At 45.8% G+C, this 25,138-nt stretch overlaps 2 protein-coding genes and 1 long non-coding RNA gene across 12 annotated transcripts in view; 1 reads left to right on the top strand and 2 right to left on the bottom strand.

Annotated features, from left to right (window-relative positions):
* Nucleotides 1-22,584, top strand: part of LOC108350393 (uncharacterized) — a 24,101-nt gene extending 1,517 nt beyond the window's left edge. The window contains exons 2-4 of the long non-coding RNA XR_015684368.1: nt 8,502-8,939; nt 21,102-21,267; nt 21,941-22,584. This is a non-coding gene — a long non-coding RNA (uncharacterized LOC108350393). The remainder of the gene's footprint in view (nt 1-8,501; nt 8,940-21,101; nt 21,268-21,940) is intronic.
* Dlx1 (distal-less homeobox 1) lies at nt 2,436-7,354 on the bottom strand. 4 transcript variants are annotated; one of them, XM_087651234.1, is made up of 4 exons: nt 7,045-7,354; nt 6,156-6,834; nt 5,302-5,501; nt 2,436-4,132 (listed from the first exon to the last, which is right to left on the bottom strand). In XM_087651234.1, exons 2-4 carry the CDS (start codon nt 6,466-6,468, stop codon nt 3,878-3,880), a joined length of 768 nt encoding a protein of 255 aa, XP_087507360.1. In that variant the 5' UTR covers nt 6,469-6,834; nt 7,045-7,354; the 3' UTR covers nt 2,436-3,877. The 4 variants fall into 4 exon arrangements, with proteins under 4 accessions (XP_087507360.1, XP_087507361.1, XP_087507362.1 ...); XM_087651235.1 differs by having other exon boundaries at nt 7,257-7,354; XM_087651236.1 differs by having other exon boundaries at nt 7,261-7,354.
* Metap1d (methionyl aminopeptidase type 1D (mitochondrial)) overlaps nt 11,201-25,138 on the bottom strand; it is a 72,297-nt gene continuing 58,359 nt past the window's right edge. For 3 of the 7 annotated variants that reach the window (NM_001107812.2, XM_087652490.1, XM_087652491.1), the window contains 6 exon segments: nt 11,201-11,543; nt 11,636-11,714; nt 12,588-12,635; nt 13,900-13,997; nt 21,080-21,243; nt 24,713-24,755. In NM_001107812.2, coding sequence (NP_001101282.2) covers nt 11,465-11,543; nt 11,636-11,714; nt 12,588-12,635; nt 13,900-13,997; nt 21,080-21,243; nt 24,713-24,755 — 511 coding nt within the window. In that variant the 3' untranslated portion in view covers nt 11,201-11,464. 7 annotated transcript variants of the gene reach the window in all.

Raw genomic sequence — 25,138 nt, 5'->3', positions numbered from 1 at the left:
GCCCGGCCATTGACAAGCTTGCTCCATACACCTGCAAGCAATTTGCCGGCTCCGGTACCGGAGAATTGCAGGGATGGCAGCTCGCACCTATTTGATTTTTTTTTTTCCTTTTCTCAATGCACAGCAAATTTGGCTTTCAGTGCGTTATCTCTTTTGTTAATGCAAAAAGATTCCCTGGGCGAAAAAATTGCTCATAATTACCAGAGAGATGGGGAAACTGCATTAGAATAAATAAACCTGAAATTACTGTAATTATGTTGTGTTTGATGGGCCCGGCTTGTAATCAAGAAGAGAATACAGTGAAATGATGCTGACCCTCTTGGGTTTGCAGCTGTACGCGCACTTTGGGGTCTTTTTTTTTGCAGAAAAGAGTCATTTTGATAATCATTAAGCTGTGTGTAACCTATTTCAGAAGTGTTTTAAAATGAGGTTCACATTTTTTGAACAAGGGGAAAAAAATCCCAAAATTGCATTTTGCCATTACAGACTCATACATAAGGAAAGGTTGTGTTTTCTATGTGACAATTGTTAAGACATAATATTCGAAATCAGTATTTAATCATTATAATGAGGTATTGTTTAAATATAACCACCTTTAGATTATTCATAGTTTAATTAATATACTCATTATGAAAATCTTTGAATCAGATATTTGATGAACTACTTGTCAGTAACAAGGCAATATTAATTAGGCCTATATTGAGATTAACATTTTTTAAAAGTACAACCGCTTATAATTATAATAGAGCCTAACTAAAGACCGCCTTCCTTGAGCTAAAACTAATAATTTCTCTATTTGAACTGTTAGCAAGAGATTATTAAATTAGTATAAGCTAATATCTCAAAGTATTAAAACCGGCTTGACCAAATAGATTTTGCTTGTGGCTGGAGCGGTTGGGGGAGTAGCTGTCCTTTGGTGGACTGAATCAGATGAGTGAGAAAAGTCTCCTTGCTAAAGAAGTCACAAATCCCCAAGGAAACTGAATCCAGGCCTGGCTGGATTCAGGCTTCAGCAAATACTCCTGGGCCTAGCCTGAGACGTGGTTTTCCTCCGTTTTAATCCGGGTCTATCCAGTAGCATCTTGGTCTGGTTTTCCTCCGTTTTAATCCTCGTCTATCCAGTAGCATCTTGGTCTGATCTCGCCACTGAGCGCCACTTGGTTCTGATGCGGCCAGGAGAGGAAAAGTCCCAATTTCAGTCCCAGAACAGGCATCAAAGTCCCCAGGTTCATCCAGCCCTACCTCCCGGTCTTCTCCCATTATACGGCTCCCCCTCCAGCCCCGCCACTTCCTCCTCCCCTTCCAAAGGGCGTCGGAAGAGCTCCGCGCATCTGATCTTTCACCAGCACCAATTGAAAAATGGGTGCTTGTCACAACACAGATCACTGCCTTCCAGGCTCTGCTCCCCACCGCGCGCCGGAAAGGGCCCCCCAAAGGCGGAGCCCTCTCGGGCAGCAGGAGGGTGCCAGAGAAGCAGGAATCACACAAAACCGGCGGTCGGGGCCAAGGCTTTCAGTAGCCTCCGGTCTGGGTCTGGGATTTGGTCTGGGACTAGGCTGGGGTTAGGCTGGGGTTGAGACCATCGGACAAGTAAGGGATTCAGCTTGGTTGTACCCTCTTAGAGTCATTGCTCTTTTGAATCAAACTTAATCCTGGTGCTCTACCAGAGGAGAGTGTTTTCAAGACGGACTGGCATCTGAAACTCCGGGGCTGGGATCGATGTTGAATGACTATGGTCAACTCTCAGTTTCAAAATTCACCGAATCACCCGTGCTTTGACATTTCTAACTAGTTCGTGAGTATGTAGAGAGACATCTCCAGGCATGAAGCAAAAATGGCTCTTTTTTTTTCTCCCCCAGTGGAAGGCTCTAGTGACTCTCTGGAACTATGCCCTGTCCCCAAGGACCTCAGTGATTGATTGGGGCGGTGGCTAGGGAGACATGAATTTCCTGTCCCTGCCAAGGCGCTGTCCTGTGCCTGCGGTCAAGCGAAATCTGGCAGGTCAGATCCGGGCGGAGGCTGGGGAAAAGCAGGGTATCTCTGTTTCCAGGGGTCTTAAGATATGACAGGGCACCAGAAGAGAGCTCCAGTCTCCCAAGCCCTGGGGTTCTGCTTTTCTCAGTCTTTCGGTCCCTGAGCACCTGAGGTGGAATTCTGCCCTACGACACCTGCTCCTGAGTCAAAAGCCCTAACCTTCTGTAGGCACTCCATCACTCCAATCTAGGCAAGGATCCCATGCCAGGCTGAGGGAGAGAAGTAAGAGGAACAGGCCTTTGGGAGCACTCCACAGACTTTAGTATGATATCTTAATGGGATATTAGAGGCCCCCAATACCTCCCTAGTAAACAGTATGTTAATTAGTAAGTTGCACGTTAGTGTGCCGGACTTGAGGAGGGGCTCCTTCCTTTCCCTTCAAACAGCACAGGAGGCAATGGTTCTTTCTTGAAACCATAATTTTACTGTCTCAAAGAAACTTTATAACTTATTTACAAAGTTCCCCCACTCCCCGAGATACAAAGCAATAAGTTAACATTCTCAATATAAAACTAAACTTTGACATAGAGAACACAAAACACGGTTGATTTCAATCGGTCACATTTTCCAAATTTCACAAGTAAAATGTCAAGATTCTCATTTTCACAAAGCATTGGGGTTTACAGCCACACACGACGGAACGGAAAGAGGCTAAGCTTGTGCAACGTGTTTACAGAACAATAATAATAATTAATAACAACAATAACAATAATAATATGTACAACGATTAGGTCCTGCACCAGAGGCTGTGCGTTCAGGGTGATGACTTGTGTTCTGTGGTCGAGCCACTGGGGATCATTTAAAGCTGCTTGTGTCTGACTTTCAAGCGACCTGGAATTGGGGTGCTTTCACAGGACAAATTATTTTCTCTCCAAAACCCACTTGGTCCTCTCTCTTGCTGCCCAAAGTATGCTTTTTCTTCTTGGCCGGGTGTTCTTGTCCAAACGTTTTTGACAACATTCTGTTGGCTTGACATATCTTTCCTTACTTCACTATTTCTTTTGTTATTTTTTAATCATGTGGGTCGTGTAAAATGCAAATCACTCTGCCTCCACTTCTCCATTCCAACAAAGTACAAAAGTTACCAGGTACCTTAAAAAGCCACCATCCCATCCTTGTTCCCTCTTCTGGTGTGTTTAAGGTAAATAGTGTGTTTGGACAGTGCCCACTCCATGTCTCAGAGAACTTGGAATTGGCCAACACTCAGCGTCTGTTTTTCAATAAATTAACCCCCCTCCCTCCGATTCCCCCCATTGCCCAAACAAGCTACACAGATGGTGAAGCAGGGCCCGGAAGAAGACCATTCAGAAAAAAAGCGTTCCAGGGTTCGTGATGGGCTGCCGGCAGACCAGTGTGGCTCAGATCTGGTGACTTTTTGGAGAGGACAGCAGACACACGAGGACCTTGACTTCGGCGCACAGACGGTGCAAAAAGGAGACAAAGACGGACAGAACCGAAAAAAGAGCATATTTCCCCCTCCTACGTAATTTTTTTTTCCTGATAGTCTCACAAAGCTGAGAGTCTGGTCGGGTCCAGCGGCTTGTCTTGTTGCACTGGCTGTCTCCAGTGGTTGTGCCTGCGCTTTGAGGTCACTCTGCTGTCACCGTGGCCCAAACCAGGTTCAAGCCCAGAGCTGAAAAGTCGCTGGGCCAGATTTTTAGGGGCTCCGAGGAGGCAGCAAGCCTTCACTGTTCCTTTTTCTTTTATTTTTACGTCCCCCGCCCTCGCCCTTGGGCCCTTCTCCTTCCGGCCCAGGGCGTGCGAATGAGTGGATGAACCTGGAGGCGGGAGGGGCCGGGCCAAGGGAGATGGGCAGGAAGCGGGTGAGTGCGAACTGATAACCTCACATCAGTTGAGGCTGCTGCATAGCTTCTTGGTGCGCTGAGGGATACCACGACGTGTAGCTGGGGACGTAGGAGCCAGCGCTGCTGCCGGAGCCCTTCCCAGAGGAGGAATTCGGATTCCAGCCGGGTGGTACCGGTGGGGAGCCGGCAGACAAGGCCCTGCCATTCGCCAGCGCGCTGCCCTCCAGAGCTGCCCCGCCTTGCTTCATCAGCTTCTTGAACTTGGAGCGTTTGTTCTGGAACCATATCTTGACCTGCAGGATCGGGCGACAACGTGACTGGACTATGACCACTGAGCCTACCCAGCTCTAGGGTGGAGAAAAGGGGCTGGTGGCAAACAATACCCTCCCTCCTTGCTTTGGAAAAGCTGACAGCTCCAGGATAGAGGGGCAGAGACCACCGCCATCCCACACCCCCATGAGCGCCAAAGGCCAGAAAACTGAGCCCCGGGTCCCGCCGCCGCTGGTTTCCTTGAGAGTAGCTCTCAGAGACCGGGATAAGAAAACAGGGGAGGAGACCCAGGCCTTGACTTGCAAATGAGTCGGTGCCACACCGGCTGATGTTTATGAAAGACCTCGTGCAGAACAATGCAATATCAATAAAGAAAATTTAAAACCTAGATAGGAATGGGGGGCATTTATTAAAATCAGAGCACCTATCCTTTGCACCGAACTTTCTGCCTCTAGATAAGTTGAAGGACTGATGGAAGAAGCCGCAGCGTCTTTGTTAAACTCTTTAGACTCAGTCCAACTCCCCCCTAGCCCCCGTAGGTGTATTTGCTTTCCCCAGTTCCAATTTAAATCTAGAGACAGACTTTGGAAACCGGTATCAGCGCCGGTTCGAATGCCTACGAATTGTTCAGGGTCTTAGAGAAACGCAAGAAGAAAAAAAAAACTCTTTTTTTCCTTCTAAGGATCTGGAACTTGGGAAGTGAAGGGCCAGAGGGAAGGATCCGCCTCTGCCACCTCACACGAAGAAGAAGGAGGTGGAGGAAGCAGGCTTAGGCCCAGGATCCAAGTGATTAGTTACACACTTTAAAGGCAAAGGAAGATTAAATCCCCCCTCTATTGTTCCAGTTGTTCAGGCACGTGTGACCTCAGAATCACCAAACAAAACGTCTGGGGAAATCCTTCCAGTTCCCTGCCTGATCAGAAGTCCAGGGACAGAAGACCAGGTAGCCTGCAGGTCAGAGTAGGGTCCGAGCTAGGGCAGTTTGAGGGAGGAAGAGAAGACGCTGAAAGTCAGAGGTGGACACCACACACACACACACACACACACACACACACACACACACACACAAACGGAGGTGGGGGTGGGGGCACAGTCACTCCTAGAACCAGAGGCCCAGCGAACAAAAAAAAAAATTTTAAGCCTGGGGCTCAAGCCCAGCTCCGAAAGCCTGTTTGGCGGAGCGGCCAGGTACCTGAGTCTGTGTGAGTCCCAAGGAGGCCGCCAGCTCCGCCCTCTCAGGCAGAGCTAGGTACTGAGTTTGTTGGAACCTCCGGTTCAAAGCCTGCAACTGCAAACTGGAATAAATTGTCCTGGGTTTACGGATCTTTTTCCCTTTGCCGTTAAAGCGCACTTCTCCGCCTTCCACCACGGTGCTCTTCTCGGAGTCCGCCCCTGGAGAGACAACAGAAGCAGAGACCCTTGTTAATGTTGCACTGCCTTGAGTGCGGAGAGACGAGAGTGAATGTCTATGGATGGGTTGGCAGAGTCAGAGTCTGAAAAAGAACGTTCAAGAAACCCTGAAACACTGCGAAGTGTTCCTCAAGGTCCGAGCGCAGGTCCCTAGCTGCTGCAGACAGAATTGGGTCGTTCCCAAGAGCGCAGCTATTGCCTTTGCAGAGAAAGTTCGCTATTTTTTGCAGGCGGTAGTTGAGGTTTAATTACCCTTAATTGCATACATTGTTTATAGCGCTACGCAATAAATAATTACCGAGACTAATACGTGCACATGTGGTTTTCTGTTTTCCAGCAGGGCATTGTGTGCTCGACGCACCGAGCGGCCCAGAGGCCCAGACAGTGCCAGGAGACGCGCTCGGATTTATCCTTTGCTGGACAGTTGTAAATTGAATTGACTTATATTTTTTTTTCTTTTCAGTGACAAGGATCCACAGATTGATATCCGAAACCTCTACTACTTCCGCGCTTTCCCCACCCCCACCCACCTCTCTCTACCCCACACTCTCTTGTCTTCTCTCTTTCCCCCTCCCCTTCTCCCCCTCTTTCCCATTCTCCTTCCCTTCTCTCCTTGTCCCTGGCAAGCGCACGTACCTGGGTCCTCCAGGCGGCTCTGGGCGAGGCTGGCGCTGCCGGGGTAGGACTGCACGGAACTGATGTAGGGGCTGGACGCGTGGCTGCTGACCGAGTTGACGTAGGGGTAGCCCAGCGGTCGGGAGAAGGATGAGGCCGAACTGTAGGCACCGTCGGGCTGCGAATGGCCCGCCGAGTGTAAACAGTGCATGGAGTAGTGCCCGTGGGACATGGGAGAAGGAGACATTTGCTGGTTGGGCGGCCCAAACTCCATAAACACAGCCTTGCCCGACACCGGGCTGTTGAGACTTTCTGGCATGGTGGTCATGGTCATCTCTTCTCGCGGGGTCTGGGTGTGGGTCTTTTTCTCCTCTGCTTCCCTTTTGGGGGTCTCTATGTTTCTCAGGACAGGAAGGAACCCAATTTAAGCGGAACAGGGGTTTTCACTTTCCATTCATAAGAAAATGGAGTTTGTCTCTTTGAAAAGTCTAAGCATGATGCTGCCGAGCTCCCCAAACTCGGTTCAAAGCTTTGACTCAGCCAAGGTCATAAATATTCATGAGCTGGTGGAGCTGATTGGTCGGCTCTCTTGCATAATCACCGGGGATTGGTCCGAGAAGCTCCGGCTCTGCTGGACTAGAGCGGGCGACGCGGCCGGGCCTGGGGAGAGTCGGGTCCACACGTCCCGGCCGGGGCTCCTCTGCAACAGAGCGCGCGGAACGGGACGCACAATGGGCTGCGGCGTCCGCGCTGGGACCTCGAAGGCGCGCGACTCCAGCCTCCCGCCTCCCTCGCGCGCTTCCCGCCCCAGAAACCAACCAGCCGCGCCCTGCCGTCGCCCTCCCCCTTGCTGTCCCCACCCTTCGCCCGCCCCCAACGCCTGGGACCCCGGACCACTTCTCCAGGTCACCTAGTCCGGTGCGGAGCGCCGCTCCAGAGTCCGGCCGCGGTCTCTGGATCGCGGAGTCGCGCACTGGGCGACAACCCAGGTAGCCTGCAGCCAGCGGTCCTTCTGAGCGTCCTGTGCCTAGCTCAGCGCTCTCCAGGCCGCGCCTCCCAGGTTGGGGTTCTCTCGGCCACATCCCGGGGATCTGGGTTTGGGGGCCCTCTGGCCCAACTCACTCACTCGGCCGCTGCCCCGCCGTTGCCACCGTTCCCAGGGGCTTGCTCGCATTTCTCCAGGCCCAGCTGGTCACTCCAGCTCGAGGCTGCACGGGTATGATCAAAGCAGTGCGCGTGGAGAGCCAGGAACCCGCGCTTCTCCACCCAGGAAAGGCGGCCGTACCGCCTCTCCCCCCTCCTCCCTTCCCTCCCAACCTTCCTGCTTCCCCCTCCCCTCTCTACTTCCCTTGAGCCACGCACCCCGGGCTCACTCGCCCCGAGGGCGCGGCTTAGTGTGGAGTCCAGGGGGCCTACGGTCCCCTGGTGGCTGGAGCGTCGAATGCCTGCCAGGTGGTCATTTTCCGATCTCCTGGGGTCTGGCCAGAGTACTTGAGGTTTGGGAGTCCTAGCGGGACACCGAGACCCTCAGAAAATCCAGATATGTGGTAGCTAAAATAATTGTGTTTAGATATACCCCTCTCTGTCGCCCAGTCTCTTCCTCACCTCCAGTGGCCAAAGCTGGAGCCTCGGGGCCCGGGGCTGAGGTGGGGAAGCTGATGAAGGAAAGAGCTGCCAAGGCGCGGTCTACCTTCTGGGTGCAAGTGTTGCAAAGTGCACAAAAGGCTCGCTCGCCCCCACCCACCACTACTACCACACAGCCACCTTGCGTGGCAGCAAACTACGTTGGTTGCTAGGGATTGTTGGTTCCCAATCCCGCCAGCCCCACGATGAATCCCAAATTACTTTGTTAGGTAATTAGAAAGTGTTGATAATTATTTCTTTCATAATTTAGCGGTGTGACGGGGACGGGGGAAATGATCTTGTGAAAGTTCACACGTGCACACGTATTAGTTACTGATTCATTTGATTAAATGGTAGTCTCAAGTGCTCAGATCCGCAGCTGAAGGCGCGCCATTAGCATAACACTGATGTTTAATTTTCATACGCATAATTAGCCATATATTTAACACTAATAGCAACATGCAGCCTTTCAGCGTTAAACAGCCCGGGATTTGATCTGGCCTGAGCTGAACCTTCGCCGCGGCACCTTCCCCTATCTGGAGAGCACAGTGATCACAGAAAGACCTCTGTAATCAAGCACATTTTGGCAGAGGGAACACCAATAAAAATGAACATTCAAAACAAATTACATCGGTGATGTCGTTACAGATATGAGTACAGGGAATTCTCATATTCATTTTCTCTCTCTCTCTCTCTCTCTCTCTCTCTCTCTCTCTCTCTCTCTCTCTCTCTTAACTTCTTCAGCAGCGGCTCCTGCCTGCAGATTTCCTCTTCTGATTAAAGGCATGAGGCTGAAACATTTCATGCAGCATCTTGGTTGGAGCAAAAGAGAAAAACAAAAAAAGAGGAAAAAAACCAAACCAAACCAAACCAAACCAAACCAACCAACCAAACAAACAAACAAAAAAACAGTCCAAAATCTGTAAACCAATAAAGGGTTTGCCAACGCCTGAGAAAGGTTTTTATTTTTACTTAATCGCCGAACCACACGGTGAGGCTTTGTAGCACCAACCAACTAAGAACGCCAACTCTGCTCGTCCTGGTCTTCATGTCGTATTCGTGATTTTAATTGCTCCTCCTTAGCGCCTGTTTTGGGGTGTGGAGTGTCGTCCTGTGCGCCCAACGGAGCCGCTTGGATGCCATCTGAACCGAAGGTCTCTTCGCCTTGCGGGCCTTGCCCATGTAAGTGATCGCTGCGGTTGTGCGTCGGGGTTGGGATTGGGGAAAACTGGACTGGTGTCTCTTGGAACTTAATGCAAGGCACGGAGACATCCGAAGGCTGGACTGCTTAGGACCAGTTTATCCCAGAGACTGGCTGGTTGGGGAACCGGGGAGTGACCATGGGTCTACTAAGGTACTCTGTCCTACTGCTTTAGCGGAGCAGGAGACCAGGCTAGCTACTGGGGTCTGGCGAGATAAGGAGCCTGGCATCATTTAGAACTGAACTGTGAGGGAAAACACTCCAGAATTATTTCCTAATTCAAGGAAGCAAGTCTTGAGATAAACTGAGCCCAGCCCCTGAAAGAGTGCACAGGCCTCTACTAGCTTCAGGAAATGAGATCTTATCTCCACATTGTGAGCCCTGGAGTGCATTCCTCCAAATGACCGAACTCTCAAGTGTCACACCTGCTCCGAAATGCTTAGACCCTTGCCAGCCCGAGTAAGAAAGGAACTTATACTCTCCCATGGGTCCTGAAGGTTCCTGATTGGGAGCAGAACTCACTGGAGTCACCTCAGGAGCCAGCACTCAGGTGATAGTCAGCTTACTCCGTCTTCCTGGTGTCAGATAAGTTCAGTTGCCCAGCTGATGAGGGAGTGGACAAGAAGAGGAGGCTCCTTTTTAAAAAGAAGCCAGACTTCCCAATCTTAACTTCAAAGAATGTTACACAACATTCCTTCAATTCAAGTTTGTTTCCTACAGAGATGCCGAGTTTACCAGCACAGGCTAGATTACTAAATCAGATTATATATTTCCCCCATAAATACCTCCACCTGCAATAATTGTCCCAGTGGTTGGTAAAATCCTGTGGTCCTAATAAAACTATCCTTAGGGGCACCTGAGAGTAGACTGATCCGAAGATAAAGATGCTACATGCTAATCTGATTGCTCTAGGGAAGAAGTGAAGTCATTCTCTGGCAAGTGTCTGGGAAGACAGCTGGCCCTGGTCCTCTCTTGGGAATATTAATATTCACCCATGGCCACAGCTTCAGCCTCTGAGCCTCTGCCTGGTGAATTTCAGAACACCTCAAAAGTTTACCAATTGATCTTAAAAATCCCCATTCCTTTTCACCCTCAAATAAACTAGGTTTAGAATTGCCTCTCCACTCAACACTCTACATGTAGAAAAACTGACCTGGAGGGTTGGGGACCATGGAGGAACCACTTTCTGCAGCACTTGTCCTCAGCTTCCCTTCCCTTCTCCATGGCTCTGGGTGTCCTGCTGACTCCCTGTGGATGCCTCTGATGCTATTGATCCTGGCAGATGTAAAATGTCCTTGGCCCTCCAGGCGACCCATGCTCCATTAAGGACATGGCCACTTTGCCATCTGCATGAACACAAACCAGAGTTCACAGAGCCACTGAGGTTCTGGATCTCTCTAGTCATGCCCTGTGACTAGACTTCCTGTGAGGACTGGCTTCCTGTGAGGCCCAGCCTAGCCCACCCTGAAGGTAGGATCAACAAGGAAAAGCAGGGTGCTTTGGGCAGGAATGGATTTCTGCTCCTGAAGCAGGTAGGCCCTGCAGGCAAGTTGATTGATCTATAGTTAAAGCCGAGAGTTCCAGATGAGGCCAACTAGGACCTTATCTCAAATGTGTCTGGTGTCTCCTCTCTCAGAGATCCTGTGATTTTGTATAGCCCAGGGAGCAGAGGAATGCCTGTCCTGGGACAGCAGTCAGGGGAGGACAGTTTAAGGGCTAGTAGCTAGGCTCTAAACTCAAGATAAACACATCTAAAGAATGGGGTTGCAGCTTGAATTTTTAGTACAACAAACGATCTAGTATGTGTTGGGGGGGTCTCAGGCTGGGAGGGGGATCTAGCATGGCTGGTTGCTGGTGAAGTCTCAGGTTTCTGGACTGCTCACATCTTCAGAAAGCCCAAATCTATGGTCCACAGAGAAGAAAATATTTATAGGCAATGTTTCCCGGCTCACCCTCTCTGGGGCAAATCTCAGTGAAGAGGAAACTGGGGTGGAAGTAGGTACTTGCCACTGGAAGTGCCCTCAGCTCAGCCATGTTAAGATCCGCAGGGGAAGAACCAGATTAAAACAGATTTTGGCTAAAGGGTTCTGTTTTTTTGTTTGTATGTTTGTTTGTTTGTTTGTTTTTTCCTCCTCCTTCTTCTTCTTCTTTCTGCATGCATGTTAAGGTTTGGAGATTCTAAAACTAATCACCTGCCCCTCCCCCTCTGTAACTGTTATGTGTAAAGATTGGACACAATAGGTTTGAGAGTTTTTGTTTTGTTTTTTTAAACTTCTTGGGCAGAATATAGACAGGAAAAGGACAAACCACCTGCCCAGAAAGGGAGGTGTGTTTTTCTAGCCCCAAGGTCTGTCCTGTAGGACCTGTGTCCCCAAAGCCTGTCCTCACTACTTTCTTCTTCTAGACACCGCAGGCTTCTTTCTCTGTGGCCTGGGGTTGGCTCCTCAGTCCTCGAAGGTCTCTTTAAGAAAAAAGGAGCTGGATCTGGGTGGCCTTCTGGCCGATCTCAGGCTTCCTGTGGCACTTTAGTGAGTATCTCAACACCCCTTGGCGTGATGAGGACTGTGTGCTCGAACTGTGCGGACCTGAAACACACAGGACACACAGGGCTGCTGTCAGCGCACTGCAGTCTGCTGCGGCTTCCCTTCCCCGGCAATTCAAAGATAACAGGGCAAACCTTCGGTTGTCTAGTGAGACCACGGTCCACGCGTCCTCCAGGACTTTAAATTCCGGGGAACCTTCAGTGATGATTGGCTCTGTAGGAGAGAAAGTATTTAGTATAGTGGATATTGTTTCAGTTGGTAATGAGAGAGAGAGAGAGAGAGAGAGATTATAAGAAGGCCCTCCCTCCTCCTGAGTGTTTCACCCACAGTTCCTGTTGTCATCTTATAAGGGCTAATAATTGATACTGCTTATACACTACAAACTAAACAGTAGGGAGAGGAAATGCAACATCATTAAAAAAAAATGCATGAAGTTGCCTGGTTCGTAATTTTTTTTTTTAGAGAAAGAAGGGCATTTTAATCAAGCCTTAATTAGGACCCTGTGGATAATAACCACCCAAACACCAGTCCCTCATAAATTCCAGTCAGTTTTTAAAAAATATTTGAATTTTTAAAACACGCTCAAAATGTTCATTAATCAGCAAATAACAATTTTCTTATTTTACTCTAATTGCTTCTCCATTAAGTCTTACAGTCAGAACTAGGAGGACTTGGTGGCCCTAGGTGATTGGAATTTTGTGGTGACACCAATCATGCCATCAGCCAGGAATGGGCCGCCACGGAGCACACGCCACTTGCTGACAGAGAGCAAGGGACTTAATCGCCTCTAGTTACTGGGTGTTAATGAAAAAACAAAACAAAACAAAAAAAAAAAAACCAAACAGCACATTATACCGGTAACAGAATTAGAGGTTGGATGGCTGTGGTCTCCTAAATGTGTCGGTAAGTATCTGATTTAGGAAGACGGGGTTAGAGGATATTAGCTAATCACATTTACTATGCATCCAAATTATTTCATTATGCTGATTAGCATCATTAGTCCTTTGCAGGACTTCAAGCCTCGGCAAAGGCCAGTTTCTGTCCAGGGGCCCCAGCTCTCCACAGAGGAGCCCAGCATTCATTTACCAATGGTGAAAGCCATGCCCTCCTCCATGGGCAGATCGTTGTCATTTGCTGCAAAGCAAACACAGGAAGGTATGAGAAAAGGAACCAAGGAGAGAAAGAAGCACAAGACGGGAGTAGTTGGGCTGCTTTAAAAAGCCTTGGCCATGTTGTTCCTGGAAAGAGTCAGGGTTTGGATACCTGGATGAGCCCATAGGGTTAAATGCAGGCCTTGCAGGAGGCTGGGACGTTTCACCCTTTGTGGTACCTGTGTTCTCAGACCCCACCCACTCTGTACAGTTTGTCAAGGCCTGGCAGGGGGCAGCAAGGGTCTTCAGATACCAGCAGTTCCTTCCCTTCCAGTCTGCTGTTCCCCGTGCCACCTGATGCTACCTCTCCTGGTCTCCCTAGGTGCAAAGGAAGTCTCGGGGGAGAAGGTGCCAAAGGGCAGCACCTGACATGCAGGATGGAGCCAGAGGCAGGGCTCCATTCTCCAACAGCTGCCAGCACTGGTATCGGTGAGGCGGGGAGATGGGTTCTTTCTACACTGACATGGACCTCTTCTGGGCTGCCTCAGGTGGGGGCTCACTGGTTCAGAGGAGCACTGCTCTGCTGGGTCTCTAGGGTGGGTTCCAGCTCGTTCTTCCAGGGACTTGTCCTACCCCCAGTACACAGGGCAAGACATGAGACATTATTCCTCTTAGCCCTTGTTCAAATGTGCAACAACCCCTGGAACTCCTCCCTATAGTTGTTCCCACCTTAACCCAAATCCTCCCACCCTCCTGGTGGTTGCTGCCTTCTCTCTCTGTAGGGTACACACCCAGACAGTGAAAAGCTGGACTCTGGGGAAGGAACACAAGGGTGGGCATAAACCAGAAAACACTAAAGAGTACATGCTGCTAAATACATCAGCTGTCAACGCTGTGTAGGATGTAGTGAAGTTTAACCACAACAGTCAGCGGTTAGAAAAGGGGGTAGAGAAAGAAAAACAGAAAACAGTCGTGTGTGCGCGCTGCTGGGATGGCAGTGCAGTGGGGTTTTGTTTGCAGTAACTTTTTCTAGACAAACATCCCTCGGGCCTTCCAGCCATGCATCCTTCAGGAGACAACCAAAACCAAAGTAAACCTCACTTGGGAAATGTGCTGAGCTGTAATTCAACGGCATAAGAACATCATCCTGGTTAAAGTTAAGTAGATAACCTCGCACTCCGGAATGGGTGGGGGTGGGGGTGGGGGTGGGGATGGGGGTGGGAGTGGTAACAATGCGCATTCAAGAGGAAAAGAACTTGGAGGAAAACTGATGTCATTCAATAAATCGCTTCCAAAGGAACTCTTACCATGATGCCAAATTTCAGGATGTCCATGAAAGTACGATCCTATCCCGTGTCCCACAAAATGTGGACAGACTTGCAAACCATTCTGACGAGTTATGTGGCTTTAAAGGGACCAAACGACATCTAATTTAATCAAATGTTTTAGTGCACATTAAGATTAAAAATAAAATCACTTAAAATAGTCTCTGAAAAAAAATCAGGTCTATTTCAAGTCTGATAATGGCATGAATGTTGCCTTCATTCCAGAATAATTTTAGTGCCGGCTGATGCTTGCTAGCAGTCCCTGTAGATACACAAAGTACTTTTAACAAAGCTCGCTCTCAGGCGACAAATGAGTATACATACGTACAAATGTACCCTGACATACACAAGGGAGGTGCAAGCACACACGTCTGTAACAGAGGGTCCCAAACTTACCTGGTTTGGATGGCTTTGTGGATCAAGCACTGTTCAGTTACTAGTAACCCAGGTATTAGACGGAGAAAATTATGATCTCCAAGTATGACTTTCTACTTTTATGATTTCCTGAACCCTCATCTAATAAAAGTGCTAAACATTTTATAAATGGACACAAAAGATTGTTTTGTCTACTTTCTTTCGGAAATGGTGATTATTTTAGGGTTCCACTTAAGATACCTATCATTAGCAAAGTTCACGAGCAAATATTTTTTGATAGCAATGATATTTGAATGCATCAATACTGAACCTGGACCTGTAAATGCAGACATTTTGGGTTCTATCTATCCCTTACAGAGGTAACCAGGCACATAGGATCCAACCCTGAAATCCTCCCTGCAAGGATGGACAGCTTTGCTCTTATTGAGATCAGGGGAATCTGGTTATTTTGGGAGAGACAGCTCCTTAACAAGGCATACAACACTAACAATTTGTATTTTCATGCAGGCAGAGGGCGGGGTGCCTGGAGTGCTCCCCACAGCTGTGGGCAGGAGTTCATGGAACCTACCACATCCAAAGGTTTTAGTTCTCAGACTCATCTCTAACAGACTCTAGTTCAGCTTCACACAGACCCTTTTGGCTAACACCTTCATGAGCCATCACATCTCCATACACTTCTTTCTTTTCTTCTTCTTCTTCTTCTTTTTTTTTTTTTTTAGGAGCTGGGGACCGAACCCAGGGCCTCGAGCTTGCTAGGCAAGCGCTCTACCACTGAGCTAAATCCCCAACCCTCCATACACTTCTGAAAACTTTTTGTTCAGCTGCCTCTGAATTCACCAATCTCACGTGCATGTGCCACCGTGCCCGGGGTTAAGTTTTAAGGACATTTTTAAAGCACTCCCAGATTTGTAAGGATCTCCACTTAGACCAGGATGTCCTTGTAACCAGCAGAGAGGCAGCACTGCATAGAAATTTAATTTTGATGCAACCAGTAGGGCAGAAACTGATATGCTAAGCAAGTCCATGGAGAGAAGCCGGTCTTCTTCTCTGGAGCTGGGCCTTGGGGTCCAGGCTGCTTTGCAGACCCTGGGCTTTGACCGGGAGGTGGTTTTTGGAAAACATCTTCCCCACGGAGTCTCTCTTAGTTCCACACCACACATAAACCAGAGTACAGAGAGGAGACGGAGGAAAAAGATAATTAGATAACTCACGAAAGCTTGAATTAGGATTTTTTTTCCTACATGAGAATGAGTTCTCTTAACGCCCATAAGTTGTTAAGCTCAGTTCTAGCAAACCTCAATCATTTGAAAAGCATTTCAACATAAACCGTTCTAGTGTTTATTCATTTATTGTTGTTTTTGTTTTGGGTTGGGATGCAGGTTTTTTCTGTGTAGCCCTGGCTATCTTGGAACTCACTTTGTAGACAAGGCTGGTATCGAACTCAGGGATCCACTTGCCTCTGCCTCCCAAGTGCTGGGATTAAAAGCATACGCCACAACACCCCAGCTAGTATTTTCTTAAAACATATAATAAAATAAGATACTAGTTTTATTTATTTATCTATCTATTTTTCCACCAATGATCCAACTGATTGGAAGGCTTCATGGCCACACCTAACGTGTGACAATGGTAATCTTCATTTTGATTTCCAATGAGAGGAGAAGAAAGGCCACTCTAAAAATCCCTTGGGGGTCTCCCCACCCGCACTTCATAGCTCTTCTTCCTCCTTAGGAAAGAGGCTCTACAACCACTAAGTAACTAAAGACATTTGAGTGCCTTCTCCTGCACAATTCGCTCTCTGGATCCTGATGGAGCCTCTGCTATGGTAACCTAGAATCTGTGTCACATATGCAGATGCTGAAGGATTTCATAGCTGGGGCGGAGGGGGGGATGTGTGTCTCAGCACATTCCCCTCCGTTCTCTGGTTGAACATGTTCGGTTCCCGGAAGCTAAGGACGCACTTCTGTTCACTTGTACTTTTCTCTTTTTTTTTTTTTCTTTTTTTTCGGAGCCGAACCCAGGGCCTTGCACTTCCTAGGCAAGTGCTCTACCACTGAGCTAAATCCCCAACCCTCACTTGTACCTTTCAACATACACTTAGGTGAGGTAAAATTCCATTAATGTTCTCAATCACTTTGAAAACATGCACGTTCAACTACTTTGGAACATGCGTTGAGCCCAGACTCTTCTCCTGGCCGCGGAACTTAAATCTGATTTTGGAAAGACAATCCAAATGACAAAGGAAATCAAATTCTACTTCTTCAGTGGAAAGTTGGTGCCGGTCACCCTGATGCGGCAATAGGAAGGTGGGCTGTGCACTCAATGTTGGGTTGGGGAGCCAGCGGACCCTGAGAAGTCAGGCAATTGCTCCCCAACACCAATGCGTCATAGAACCACTGCTGTCTCTCAGCTTAATTGTTTTCTTGCCCTGAATATTTCACAGATGAAACGTTTTTTTCTTGTTGAAATCTATAGAAAATAACTCTCGGGTTGGGGATTTAGATCAGCGGTAGAGCGCTTGCCTGGCAAGCGCAAGGCCCTGGGTTCGATCCCCAGCTCCGAAAAAAAGAAAAGAAAAAAAAAAAAAAGAAAAGAAAAGAAAATAACTCTCCAGGTGTTGGCTCTTCTGTTCTGATTTTCTCTAGCTAAAATCCTTTAAGGCAGGGCAATGTCTGGTCATGAGACCCACACAGCCATGACCGGATGGCTTTCAGAGAGAATGCTGGGGGAGAGCTGTGTAAAGGCAGCTTTCAAACTCACTTTTTAATCATACTGTATCGTGACTGTCTGTGGCTCAGTTACAGGTTATAGGTGGAAGAGAAACTTCCTTTAAGGAGCTTCCTGTAACTTTTTTTCTTCAGTTTAATTCCATTTATGTGAAGCAGTTAGACACCTCTTAATATTGTATAATAAATATTACAACTAAATAAATACAACTTCTTAACACATTTCAAGTAATTTATGTGACTAAGACTGCATTCCCCAAGAGGGCAGAGGAGTGCTGTGTTAAGCACACACTCTTAAAGAAAGAATCGCGCACATGGATTCATTAGCACTTTCAGATGACTCCCGGGAGAGCTCCAAAGGCCCTCATCTCTCCAGAGGCAGGGATCCCAAAAGGCAGTTATGGAATTCCACTTTACTCTTCCCAGGTTTTCAGTCCAAACAGTAGCCTCTAAATGGAGGAATGTACAAAGCCAGGGACCCCCTCTAATGACAGGAATGTTTAAGTACAATTAGTCATATTTTTAAAAGCCTGTTGTTACTGTTTTCCAATACAGTGGGACATTTTATTTTTTGTTTCAAGCTGGATCACAAATTACTATATTTTTCTTACAATAGTGCTGAACTTTTATTTGAGGTTCTCTGTTTCTGAAAAGCAGACATGATGGATTGAAATAAAAGATAATTTATTGCAATGCTTACTTTCATGTGCAGAGAGACGCGGTGTAATTGTAATTTACAGTAGCTGTCAAGCAAAATCCATCACAGATGACATTAAAATGACTTATTTTGCCTGAGCCACTTATTGTTTAAATGTGCATAATCTAATAGAAAGAGATTATTTTTCTAAAAAAAAAACTGCTTTGTATTGTTCTAAATTAATATCAAAATATATACTTATGAATTAAACATTAAAAAACCCATTTATTGATAGCTTCATCGTGACATCTCCAAGTGTAAGTTTAAATTATTTTGGAGCGAACTGTCATCGACTAGTGATGCATGTAGCCCCATGCTCATGTTCTTCTCACACATCCGGGTAACACAGAGATTACTGTGGAGCAAATGTGGTTAGAGAGCAGGTATAATAGCATCATAGCCTAGAGATCACTGGGAGTCGCTCACAGGGCAAAGGGCACACAGAAAACTGTCTTTGTGAAATCACATTAACTGACACTTCTTCAGAGACACCCCTGTGTTCTTTAAGTTTCTGAGCAGGATTTCAAATTTTAGGGACCTCAGGCTTTGGGGTAGCATTCAAGAAGTGTGAGTTGCCTGTGTGTTCTCAGAGGCTATCAGTAGATGGAGGCTACGGCAGATGGCGAGTGACTGTCTTAAAGAAAGGAGACCCAGTTGAAAGTTGTTTGTAAACCTTTGGTCTGTAAAGATATTAAGTACTTCTTGGCTCGAGGGTGGATCTCATTTGTTTATTTACTCCTTAAAGATTTTTTCCCCCTGAATAAGAAAAGGCGAAAACAATAGATGTCCAGAAATACTGCTGTAATACACCAGGACAAACATTTGTCAGAATCGGGGCCGGCCTCCTCGCCAGCGGCAGACATAAACTATCCAAATAATGAAACGCATTAGGGTAAGAGTAAAAAGTTCATTGTCTGTTATTTTGCACAGAGTTCTCTGGGTATAGTTGTTGGGGCTGATCTGGTTTTCAAAGAAGCCTGTTCATGCAAATTCATACTCTGCCCAAACTGACCTTGGAGTCCAGATAGCTAAAATCCAACGCCACTTTGAATTCCACTCTTCTTCTCCGTTGCTTTTTTTTTTTTTTAATGTGGCAGGAATTAATGTAGTGAATATGTAATGAAATGCATTATCCTGCATGGAGATTTATCAGATTTTCCGACTGAATGCTGTGCTTTGCGAGTACTAGCTGGAGTTCACCTGCATGTTGGTGTGGCGTGTGGCTCCTTTTTGTAAAGAGTTAAGTCGTATACAAAAAGAGGGAACAAAGGTCAGCGCCCAGCCACCACTTGGATGTGAGATTTTTCTCTTTATTCCCCTTGATGTATACTAGGCTCTGTGTTATTAGTCTTAATGATGGAAAATTGTAGTGTTGATACAAATCTTTTTTTCAAAGTAGTAGGCGGGAGCTCCATTTGTTAGTAAGTTTTTTTGTGGCTAAAAGCCACGGACAGTACATTTATGTAGCAGTAAAAGGCCTGGATGCTCTTTCCATAGAAGAGCTAATTATTCCTACTGTGACCTACTGATCTAGCCTGTTCTCAGTACATCTCATCTGCACGCCTGCTCCTCTGTGTAGATGGTGTCAGGGAATATGAAAAACCCTATAATGAAACCATTTTCATGATGGAGAAAGGCTACTGGAGTTGCACTTGCTACAAAGAGGCTCAATTATATGAGTAATTGTGATAATTTTCTACATTCATAGCCTTCAATGGGGAAAGAAGAATGAGAGCCACAAAGGAAAATTACTTTAACAAGAAAGTACAGAGAGTAAAAATGGAAGAAGAGACAAAAAAAGGGGGAAAAAATAACCAGAAAAAAAAAGTTTAAAAAATAGATCTGGAGGGAGGAATGGCAAGACAGGGAGAACAACAGAAGCTCGAAAGCCCATGTGCAGCTGTGTTGTACAATTAAATTGAATTTTTTTTCCTGCGGTTGATGAATGTGACTACTGCAAATGCGCCTCTGTAGTTAGCTATCATTTGTTGTTCCGTGACAGGAAAAGGATAATTACCTCTCAGAGAGAATCAAAGGCTGACATGCCCTTTAGACACAGCCATGAATGCAGAGCTCCACAGAATGCCTGAATAAGAATCTAGTGTTCTCTGCCCCCTTCGACTGAAGAATAAATTTTGTTAAAATGCAAGAGCGCCACCAGTAAATCTGTTGAACCCTAGGTGTTCAAAAATATGAAGTGCATCTATCGACTCATCCCATTTGCAAAAATAAAACTGCATTTTGAATTCATTTCTATTATATTCGTGGACAGTAAGATAGTGAGATATGCATTAAATTTCTTTTCCCAGTAGGGGTCTGATTCAACATTTCCTGTGAAAGGACGGAGAGACACTATCCTTTTTTCCCAGGCTAGTTAGCCTATAATTTAAAACTGTCAAAAACACAATTTTGTTCAAAGTCTTCAATAAAAGCTTCTCAGATATAACCCAAAGAGATTTTACTAAAGTTTGATTCAGACACTGTTACAATATTTTTAAAGCCATAAATACATTTAACTGATATTTTACTGCCTTTTTTCTTAAAGTATTTGAAGGCGTACTCAGAGAAAAAGGCAGCATCTTTTCAAGGTGACTAAGCTTTCCTTCCTTTGGGCAAACGGGATGCATTCAAAAGACTCAGGCTCAGATTAATGAGAGCAGCACTTTAAAGGCCGAACATCTTTAACAAAATGTGTTACTTTTAAATGAAAACACATATTCTGCACGTCTACTTCAAAACATTTAGGGTAAAAAAAAAGATCTGAAAGCGGGGAACAGATTACAAAGAAAAGTCTTGAATTCAGAAAATACACTCACACTCTAAAAGCAAAGCACAGAGAAACTCTGGGAAAGTAAACAGTGTTTTAGAGAGAGAAAAAAAAAAACCGGCCCAGAGGGAAAGGGACACAGAGCAGCCTCTCGGGCTATTTCTAAATCTTAGCTCACACCTCTGAGCTCTGTATCACAGGGGTGCCTCCCTTCATTCCTTTATAGAATGGTTTTTTTTTTTTCTCCTCTCTCACACATCCAAGGGCTGGGACCATCAGCCACTTCTTAGGTACCTTCTTTCCCATTTGAATAAAAGAGCATCACAGACCAACATGTCAAGCTAAAACAAAGGCAGTCATATAAATACTGCTCACTGCTCCAGTAGGTTTCCCAGCTGACCCTGGTCAAAATTCACTTTTTTTAAGCCATTTTTTTTAAAACCCAGGGAACAATATTGCAGCCTGGCAGTTCACATGCTGATATCAGACTGAATGATAGCTGTGGATCATAAAACATGTCATCGGCTTTATACCGAGCCACCAATAACCTTTCTGCCATTCGCCGACCCTCCTTTTTCTCATCAGTGCAAGGCTTACCTGATTGTGTTTCCAATTACAGAGAAGGGGGCCCCAGCTCTGCAGGCTGCGATTGCTTCGTCTCTACACGCCCTGGCAACCTCCACTAACTTTGTACCACTTTCATCCACATTGCCCACCAGAAAGGTTTCGGAGGTGTCTCCATGGTAGCCATTGTAATAGACCTAAACACAGGCACACATTTTAAGGTATGTCCTTGTCAGGAATTCCGTTCTCCTAAAATCTATATCCTGTTTGTTTATGCATCCAGTAAATTTATTACCTTCTCACTGTTAGTCTCAAGTTCACATACTAGTTAAAGACCACCATTCTGAAATCTAAAGGCTGAAACCATGTGGTTCTCTAGCATCTCAAAACAAACAAATGGCCACCTCAGCTTTGGGATTAGTAATGCTACTGTAACATTTTGATCCCTTGTTTTATTTCTAAGAAAGCAAAACTATGCTTGGAAAAATTAGTTGCTAAATACATTCGCCTACAATTACCACAGTAGGTTTAGAAAATTAAGTATTTAGCATAGTAAGCCATGTCCTCGGTGTCGTGAGGATTTGCATGCTCTTTGATTTACCAGCTCTAGGCTTAGACATGATACACAATGACAAGAAGAAATGAGGTGGACACGTCAGCATCGTAACGGCGAGCAGGAGAAGTTCATGCGGAGAATGGAAGTGGCTCGTGGCAGTAAGGAAACATGTTATAAAAAATTCTATGTCTAAAAATGGAATTCGAATCAAATGTTCCAGAGAGCATGATGTAACCGAGAACACTCTGCATGGATTTTTAAAGAGTTAGAGCAAATCACAAAGCAAGCTGAGGGGTAAAGCCACAGAAAGATAATTTTATCGTTCTTTTATGACGCAGAAGCGCCATGTGATTTTGAACGACATCGGGCTCATCATGAGAGACCAGTGATTACAGCACCAGAGCACATGGAGGGGGCAGAGGAGACTGGTTGGCTGTTGACCCTTGGACACCATGTGGCATTTACTGTTTTGCATAAACTTAGCCCATCTAATTATCTTCACGGTTCCCCTTTTCCTGAGGTGAACACAGGGACTCTGAGAAGATCTGTTTATTTAAGCTTTGTCTGAGTTAATGTCATACCCATCGCCATCAGGCAATGAAGACCATGTTCTCCTGGGCAGCAAGAAGATGATGCAAAAGGCTTCACAGAGATCGCTGGCTTTTAAGTCAGGAAACTGAGGCAGAGACAAATAAAGTGTGCGGGTTCCTGACAGAGGAGAAAGGTACATCCCAACCAGTCTGGTAGACTGATGGCTTCTTAATCCCCCCACGGTACAGCCATGCTTGCTAATTCATTCCCACTTACATTCCCTTCCAGAAAAATGTAAGCTTTTGTCATATACACTAATTTATAATTTGTTAATATAAGTGTAGTTATTCAAGAAATTTTGCAACTGCATGTTTTTAAGTAAAATGTATTCTTTAACTTCATTTAGCTCACTGTTCCATGTTACCTTAAAATTAAAAATATGTAGAAATTATTTAATGTGTGTGTGTGTCTCTGTGTGTGTGTGTGTGTGCGCGCGCGCGCACAAATGCTAGAAGACAACTGCAGGAGTCAATTCTCCCTCTCCACCATGTGGCCCCAGGAATTGAACTCAGGTTGTCAATTTTGGCAGCAATCACCTTTACTCACTGATCCATTTCATCATCCCTGCTCATATTTATTTTTCAATAGCTCTTAAGGTAACTATTTGAAGGATTCAATGCATATAGGGAACACTGCAGATTGTGTGTCACTAGGGATGCAACTCAGGGCTTTGCACATGCTCAGCAGGAAGAAGGCACGTTTGAAATTCTGGGGCGGTCATCTATAACTATAATTTGTTCCCACAAACCATCCGCACACTTCATTTAACAAGGGTTAACTGAGCAACTACTATGAACACCACGTTATCATCAAAAATTAACTTTCAAGAGAAAGAGTAACCCATTTTCTTGGGGTCCATATTAGACTAAAGAACCATAAAATGCAATGGGTATTTCCAGACAAAAGTACAGGACCTAAAAATACCCATCTTCAGTTAATAAAATATTTCATAAGAGATTTTTTTTGATACTGACCAATATGTCTTTCAGACTCCTCTACATTTCTAGGTACTAGAAAGCATTTCAAGTGAGTTTAAGAATTGTTGGGAAAATTTAAGCTTTGGACATGAAATTCTCTATTAAAAGCCCTCAGGAAGCCCAGAAAGGGATAACGCACTCTCCCTGAGCCTGTTGGGAACAGCATGGGAAACTCCCCATTTCATCTGAGCGGCAATGTTTTATTAGCAGGCTATTAGGCTAGGTAATACGTGAGATCCCTAGACCCAGGTTCACTCCAAGATAAAAGTATATCCCGAGAGACTTTCTTCGTAAAGCACCTCCTTCACAATTCTGAATTGGAAAGACCCCAATGGGATGTGTGGAGTGACGCTCAAGCATTCTAAGACACAACGATTCAGGAACGACATGAGTAAGAATTGTTTGGCTATACCCGTGCACAGATTGCTAGGAAGGGAAAGAAAAAAAAGAAGGCAGAATTCAACAACTAAGAACCTGACAGGGTCTACTGAGGCCGGTTTCTACCGTATTCCCACTGCTGTCCGACACTCAGTCTGGATATAAAATATTATTAAAAATATTTCTCACTAATAGTAATGTATTTTTTGACTGATGCCCATCTCCCAGAGTCTCACGCCTATGTTCACATTTTATTTATCTAAAAGTTACTAATTAATCATAGATGCACAGATTTCCTTTATCCTTTGGACAGTTCAAGAGGCACCATCCAAACAATCTGAAACCCAGTGAGCACGGACAGTCCAAGTCTGGGATGGTGAGAGGTGCAGAAATCAAAAACTGCGGTTGCAGCTTGTGAAATCTGTGGTCCCTCAGTTACATCACTTAGGCTTGTTGTTCTTGTAAAAAAAAAAAAGGCCATCAACCATCTTCGGAAACCTTAAATACAGACAGAAGAAAGCCATTCTGCCTGTGTGCTTTGAGCTCAGGCTTCTCTCCACCAGAGATGGGACACAACGCTACCTTCAGGGATTTTAATAAATCTAGGGAACACGGCTAGCAAAAGAGGTGCTGTCCAAATAGACTGACACGCAGGCCAATGTAGCCCCTAATGACAGAGTAAGATAATGACAGGCCCCACTCAAAATCAGCAGGAAGAGGAAGATCAATCTTGGCAGAGTGAAGGAAAAATGCTGGCTTTCTCCGTGTTAGCTCATCTCATACATATCTGGCTTCAGCAGCTGCCTAGTGCCGTGGAGCTCTGCATTAACTACACAGTGGATCAATAACAATTACACCTTCTCAAAAACATGACACATAGCAGGATTGGGCTGACATTTCACTTAGGCCAACATTGATCTCAGTGCATCTGATTCCAGCCCGAAATTCAAGTCAGGCCTAGGTTTACTTGGAATAAACACAGAGTTAAAGACAAAAAAGGAAACCAGCTGCTTGTGTCCGGGGCTGGAAGTAAACAGCACTCCCCCGAGCGGGCGAGCGGGCGAGCAGGCGAGCGCAGCTCACATTTTCAAGCCACTCTCCTTTCTGTTGCTACTAGCAATTCTGAAGTTGATCAAAGGTGATTTTTTTATATGATTTACTCACCGTGACATCAATGTTGATAATATCTCCATCCTGAAGAGGTCGGCTGAAACATAAACAGAGAGAACACAGTGATAGACAGATCTCAATAAAGAAAACCGTGAAGAGAGACGCCAAAGGACCACTACTGCGAAGCCAATGAGTTCCAAGAGTGACTGTGGTGAGGTAGGGATGGATGGCCTAACCGGATCTGACCTTGGTCTTACGTTACCCACGCCACATTTTATAAGGAATACATGGAACAAATATTGCCGCCTTAAGACCTGATGATTCCTTAAAAAGATTCCTTAAGTTGTAAACAACCAAAACAGTAGTTGTCAATAAAAATTTACCTCCAATACCGTGTGTAGAAACCGAAGAAGGAAAAGGAAATAGGCAACGTACACATGCTGCTGTGGCTCATACACTGCTTTAAGAAACATCAAATGG

This window comes from Rattus norvegicus, chromosome 3 (genome assembly GCF_021556685.1).
Source record: "Rattus norvegicus strain SHRSP/BbbUtx chromosome 3, alternate assembly SHRSP_T2T, whole genome shotgun sequence".
Classification (NCBI taxonomy): Eukaryota; Metazoa; Chordata; class Mammalia; order Rodentia; family Muridae; genus Rattus; species Rattus norvegicus.
Note: the sequence above shows the minus strand (reverse complement) of the source record. Positions and strands in the feature narration are given on the sequence as shown.